The sequence below is a fragment of the Octopus sinensis genome, linkage group LG3, assembly GCF_006345805.1.
Source record: "Octopus sinensis linkage group LG3, ASM634580v1, whole genome shotgun sequence".
Classification (NCBI taxonomy): Eukaryota; Metazoa; Mollusca; class Cephalopoda; order Octopoda; family Octopodidae; genus Octopus; species Octopus sinensis.
The window spans coordinates 169158896-169165829 of record NC_042999.1 but is presented as its reverse complement, the minus strand read 5'-3'; the positions used below and the strand labels follow the sequence as shown (position 1 = coordinate 169165829).

At 37.8% G+C, this 6934-nt stretch overlaps 1 protein-coding gene across 10 annotated transcripts in view; it reads right to left on the bottom strand.

Moving 5' to 3' along the window:
* Positions 1 to 6934, bottom strand: part of LOC115209683 (protein scribble homolog) — a 458170-nt gene that overhangs the window by 360746 nt on the left and 90490 nt on the right. For all 10 annotated transcript variants that reach the window (XM_036501621.1, XM_036501616.1, XM_036501617.1 and 7 more), the window contains exon 4: positions 4860 to 4949. In XM_036501621.1, the coding sequence (XP_036357514.1) occupies positions 4860 to 4949 (90 nt within the window). The remainder of the gene's footprint in view (positions 1 to 4859; positions 4950 to 6934) is intronic.

Genomic DNA, 6934 nt, shown 5'->3' with positions numbered 1-6934 from the left:
GTTTTATATATATAGAGATACATATTTGTAAAATCGAAAAAAGTTGAGTTATTGATAGAGAAAGGAGTGAGAGAGTGAATAACAAAGAGGAGTGAGAGAGACAGTGAAGAAGGAGAGGAGTGAGAGAAAGTACACTTAGTAAAGAAGTGAATCATATATATATATATATATAAAGCAGTATTATTTATTTTTAATAAAAAATAAATCAAGATCATATTAGTGTTCTCAGGTCAAATTATTCCTGCACCCCAAGTTTGGTATTAATTCGTGAAACCGTTTTCGCGTGAAAAGCAAACACACACACAGATATAGGTAGACAGATAGATAGATATAGATTTAGGTAGATAAAAAGACAAAAAGTAACAGAAATCCTTAGAAGAAAGGCAAAAAATGTGTCTATGAGGAATGTGAAGAGTAAGATTTTCAAGCTAAAAAAAAAAAAAACACAGCTGAAATGAAATAGAAGCGGTTAAAATGTAAATATTCGTTGATGGTGTATTGTATACCTACATATGTGTGTGCAGCTAGCCACAATTGCTGTCAGACGTACATGTGTGTGTCTAGCTAGCCACAGTTGCTACATCAGTACTGGAAGTTGACATTGAAAACCTTTTTAAAGAAGTTAATTTTATATAAAGCAATATTATTTATCTTTAATAAAAAAAAATCAAAACCATAATACTGTACCCCAGGTCAAATTATTTATGCACCCCAAGTATGGAACCAATTTGTGCAGCTGTTTTCACATGAAAAGCAAACAGAACACACACATGTCTATTTTTTATATATGATATATCAATATCATCATCATCATCATCATCATCGTTTAATGTCCGCTTTTCATGCCAGCATGGGTTGGGCAATTTGACTGAGGACTGGCGAACCAGATGGGGCACCAGGCTCCAATCTGATCTAGCAGAGTTTCTACAGTTGGATGCCCTTCCTAACGCCAACCACTCTGAGAGTGTAGTGAGTGCTTTTACATGCCACCGGCACGAGGGCCAGTTAGGCAGTACTGGCAACAGCCATGCTCAAATGGTGTTTTTTCATGTCACCTGCAAAGGACCCAGTCAAGCGGTACTGGCAATGACCTTGCTCAAATAATCTTTCACGTGCCACCAGCATGGAAGCCAGTCAGCTGCTCTGGCAATGATCATGCTCGGATGGTGCTCTTAGTGCTCCACTGGAATGGGTGCCACTCATTTCGATGTGTGTGTGTGTAGAGAGAGAGAGAGAGAGAGAGAGAGAGTGAGAGAGAGATTTATAATAGTATAAAATACAATTATAACTAAGGGCATAGAAGAGACCATGCCTATGCTGAAAATAGATGCTGAATCATCATTTTTGTACGTGATGATTTAGCGTGTATTTTCAGTATAAGCATGGTCTCTTCTGTGCCCTTAATTATAATGCTGTTTTATACTATAATAAATCACCTTAATACATCTATTTTATATGCTGGCCACTGGAAAATTTTTAACGATTTTATCCTTTATTATTATTATAATTGAATATGTATGCGTGTGTGTGTGTGTGTGTATATATATATATATATATACACACACACACACATTTGCCACACAGAGTAGAAATCAGATGTTCAGATAAGTAACTCTGTTTTCCAACCTCACACAGATCTAAAACCTCTTTTACAGTGCAAATCATAATTACATTATTATTTCATTTCATTATCTATGCAAACACAGTTTCATCTTCCTTGCCCTATGTTTAGAGAGAAAGAAAAATCACGATCCCTATGCTCAATCTAACTCTCTTTCTTTCTCTCTTCTCCCTTTCTTTTATGCTCATTTATAATTGTCATTTATCCAATCTTCTCACAGTTTGGCTCACCAAAAACTGTTGGTTATAGCTCTAGTTAAGAATGCAAATGCCTGATTCTATTTCATTATTATTATTACTATTCTTTCACACCGGCAGCCTGACTTTTTGCTGTTTCATGATGCACCCGCCCTTCCCATCCCCACCACCTGTACTAGAAGTCTTTATCCTCTGACCTCTATTGGATGTCTTTCTCTTGAACACCTCCAAAGGCTTAATGCTCCCCCATCCCTACTTAGGGTTTATCTCCTATGCAATGTAGTGATTATGTAGCATATAAAATGATGGTGTAGTGTATACAGGTTGAAGGCTATTGTATGATTATGAATTCGGCCAAATGTGAGTTTTCTTTTCAGACATGTAGATTTGTACTGCATCCAAGAGGTAAGGTGGAGAGGAAGTTCTGCTACATTCCTCACAGGTAAAGAACATAGGTACAAGGTTTTCTGGGTAGGGAACACTGATGGGATCGAGGGCATGGGTATACTTCTTGTGGAGAAATGGGTTAATGAGGTAATTGAGGTAATCAGAGTCTATGATAGAATACTTAGGATTAGATTAGTGCTGCAACATGGATTAGCAACCATTATCTCAGCTTATGCCCCTCAGCTAGGACTACTTGATGAACACAAAGACCAATTTTATGACACCTTCTTGCAAAACTATCTCGTCGACGAATGACAGCGACCTTCCTTTTGTGTTTGGCTGCTTCAATGGGCATGTTGGACAACATGCAGTGGGCTTCCCTGAGGTACGTGGTGGCTATAGATTTGGTTCCCACAATGGGGGGGGAACCAGGCTGCTGGAGTTCTGCAATGCAAATGATCTTATAGTTTGTAACTAACTTCAGGAAACCTGCCAGCCACCTATTCACTTACCAATCTGGTGGGCACACTCATCAAATTGATTACATCCTCGCCAAGAAAGGGGAAAGATAGCAACTTATAAATGCCAAAACTTTCTAGAAGCTTAGGGATCCTGCAAATGGACAGAGATTTAGAGAGGTATTACTCGAAGCTTTTGGCAAGATAGTGGAAGATTTAGCATCACATGATGTGGAAGACAACTGGAGGTTCCTACAGGACAACATGCTGAGGGCTACTGACCAGATATGTGGATACTGCAAAATCCCCTCTTGACCCAAGGAAACATTGTGGTGGAACAATGTAGTTGACAGAGCCAACAGGGAAAAGAAACAAGCATGGAAGGACTGGAAGAACGCTAGTAGCAGGGAATTGCATCAGATTGCCAGAAAGAAAGCTAGGAGACAGATTTATTTAGCCAGAGGGGAAGCAAATAAGAAAAAAATTTGCCAATGTTCTACGTTGTGAGGACCAAAGACTTGAAGTGTTTCGTGTTGCAAGACAGTGTGTGAGAGAGAATCATGATGCCATAGGAGAGAAATGTTTCAGCATGGATAATGGCTCACTTGCATTTAATGAGGCTGCAAAGAGAGAGACTTGGAGATGTCACTATGAAAGGTGACAACAGGATGAAAGCTTCTTCACTAATAGGATCAAAGTACAACATAGATGGAAGGAGTGTGAACTGCAAGGGGGACTGTGTTGAGAAATAAACCTTATTTAGTCACATTCCTGAGAATGTCTTGGTTAACCTATGAACTTTTCAGCCAATCCTTATAGAGAAAATTTGCTTATGAAGGAAATAACATAATATTACAACCGAGTGGGAAGACATTTATGGCTGACACTGTACCACCAAATGAATTTTTATGGGTACTACTAGGATTATTTTAAATTATTACACCTATTTGAAATTATTGCTCCAATTTGGATTCTTTTCTCCAGTTACTGATATATTTATCCATGCTCTTACATATTTTAAAATCATATTTCATCTGTTTGACTCTGATCAATTTTCCTGTGTTTGTGTGTCCATTTTTATGTTGTTTCCTACAAGTAGAATGAATGAATGAATGAATGAATAAAATCAATCAATCCATCCATCCATCCACCCACCCACCCATCCACCCACCCATCCATCCAATTACTCTATCCAAAGTGAGCTTCTTGAAGATGCTCCTATCTTCCTTCCTCTCCAGTGTGTGAGTGAGAGTGTGTGTATATTATTTTTATCTGTATTAGATACAAACTGTCAATGTAAATAATAGTGTATTATATATTTCTTTACTGCCCACAAGGGGCTAAACACAGAGGGGACAAACAAGGACAGACAAACGGATTAGGTCGATTACATTGATCCCAGTGCGTAACTGGTACTTAATTTATCGACCCCGAAAGGATGAAAGACAAAGTCGACCTCGGGCAGAATTTGAACTCAGAACGTAGCGGCAGACGAAATACGGCTATGCATTTCGCCCGGCGTGCTAATGTTTCTGCCAGCTCACCGCCTTTCTTATAATCTATAAAAGTGTATTATAGATTACCTCTCATTTCCCTTCCACTCCCCCTGCCTTCCCAGCTTTTTTTAACCTTTCTATTGGCTTACATCAACTCCCACTTCATTCATAGCAAACTTATCTATTTACTAATTCATCTGTTTGTGATACTCATTTGCTCTTTTCTTAATTTTCCTTTTTATGACTTGATCTTTCTTAAATTCCTAATTTCTAACATAACTTTCTATCTTTGCTGGAATTATTATGTCTATTAACACTTGCAAATTCCGATAATGCTGTTTAGTTTTACTCAACTTTTATGTTTGTATTACTTTTTATCAATTGTTTTTATCCAATAGATTACAATAATTTGGAAAAGTCAGAACCCCTTGTTGAATCAGTTGTAAATGTTTATTCGATGAATTGCTAAATAATCATCACTGCACCAGTTATAAATATTAATAAATTATTGTATTGTTCCAAAAATTCACTTCTGTCTGCTGATCAGTTGTGTGAAATGCTGAGTACCAGTTTGTGAAGTTTTCAGTATTTCACTCAAAGTCTGGTATATAAAGGCTGTTTTTTCCACCTCGATTTGCACCTATGCACTCAATGTGTTTGTGTATGTATAAACAACTTACAGATTGAATGAAATACTCACCCTCCAAGGTCAGCAGGTAAACGGATTATTGCCAGGTCATTAAGCCCTAAATGCGTTAAATTTCTTAGCTGTGTCAAACCTTCAGGAAGTCTGTGATAAAAAGAAAAAATTAAACATTAAAAATAATGCAGAAAAAATGTTTGTTCAAATATATTCGCATATTGGAATTATTATTGAGGAACAATTTCCAGCCCACCCAACATATTTTTTCTTGTTTCCTTTCCTTTCCAATAAGGTATATGAATTTTAATCTTGAAGCCAATTCTTGTTATTTTTTTGCAGCTTTCTGAACAGGCTCAGTGGTAGATAAATGATTTCAGCCGAGAGACAAGTCAATGGGACAACTTGTGATTTCTAATTCTTTGAAGCTGACTTGATGTAAACAAATATTAAAAAAATTAAGATGCTTTATAGTAAAGAAGAGAAATACCTAACATTTCTGGTAGAAATCCTCATTCTAGGCTTGAAACAGTTCCCTTCTTTCTACCATCTCTTCACTAACAAAAGTGACAAAGACTTGAGCAATTTACTTGTTACCAGTTAGTTATCATTAGAAACTCCAAACTGGAATTACGTTTGAAGCTTTCTTAATCACTTAACAAAACAAACTAATTTATTTACCACAAAAAATACCAAAGGCAAAGAACGAAATAGAATATAGCAGTTAAAGATAGCATCCTAAACTAGAAGCAACATTTGTTTTTTTTATGACAAACTTCACACCCATAGCTACCCTAATACTTTGAAATTATTAGTGATTTATGACAATCTTAAAGAGACTATCTACAAACATTTCAATATCCAAAGCTAAATCTAACAACACTCTGAATTTAATAGCTTAATGTTTCAATCAAGCCATTGAGATAGTATTTAATTTTTTGTGACACCGATATCAGCCATGACTACGATCTCACTTATTTTTTAAAGGTCTTCACACAAGCAGAGTATATTGCCAAAGGTCTTGGTCACTTGTCACTGCCTCTGTGAGGCCCAACTCTGAAATGGTGCTTTTTATGAGTCACCAGCATGGTTGCCAATCAGATGGCACTGGCTTTGGCCATAACTTCAATTCACTTGGCTTGACAGGTCTTCTCAAGCACAGCATATTACCCAATGGTCAAAGGGTAATTTTTACATGCCAGTTATGCAACACTGGCTTTGGCCATGGCTACAATCTCACTTGGCTTGACGGATCTTCTCAAGCATGGCATATTGCCAAATGTTTCAGTTACTTGTCATTGAATCCATAAGGCCCAACATTCAAAAATCATGCCTCACCACCTCGTCCCATGTCTTCCACAAGTTCCCTCTACCGTTAGAGTGCAGCACTTCTTCACACAGCTGTCCTTGTCCATATGCATCACATGACCATACCAGCACAGTCATCTCCCTAGCACACCACATCTGATGCCTCTTATGCCCAACTTTTCTCTCATGACGCTTACACTCTGTTGTGCATGCACACTCACATTACACATCCAGCAAAGCGTATCAGCTTCATTTCTTATGAGCCTACACATGGCCTCACCAGTTACAGCTCATGCTTCACTGCCATCTAGCATGGCTGTCTGCACACTGCCTTTCACTCTGGGAGATAGGCCCTTTGTTACTAGCAGAAGTAGGAGTTCTCTGAACTTTATCCAGGCTATTCTAGCAGCTACACTCTCAGGGTATCCACCCCCACTACTGACTTGGATGCCTAGGTAACAGAAGCTATCGACTCCTTCTGGTTTTCCCCCCAGGAATTTTATGGAGTCTACTTTCTGTACATTTTTAGTGTTAATTGTACCTGTGCACCTTCCACACACAAAAACTATTTTCCTTGTTAACCTTTCTCTCATATTGCTGCACCTCTTATGTGTCCATAGCTTACACTGGATACATCTTATGGAGTTTCTACTTGTGCCTTTTCTATAGATCAAGCAAGGCCATCTACCTGAAGAGATTTATGATTTGTCTGTTCTCCTACTCAGTAAGATTTTGGTTTTTACTAGATTCTATACCTTGCTTTCATGTCTGAGATTTCTTCTCTAGTTCTGGTAGTGATTCAGCTATAAAAACAAGGTCATCTGCAT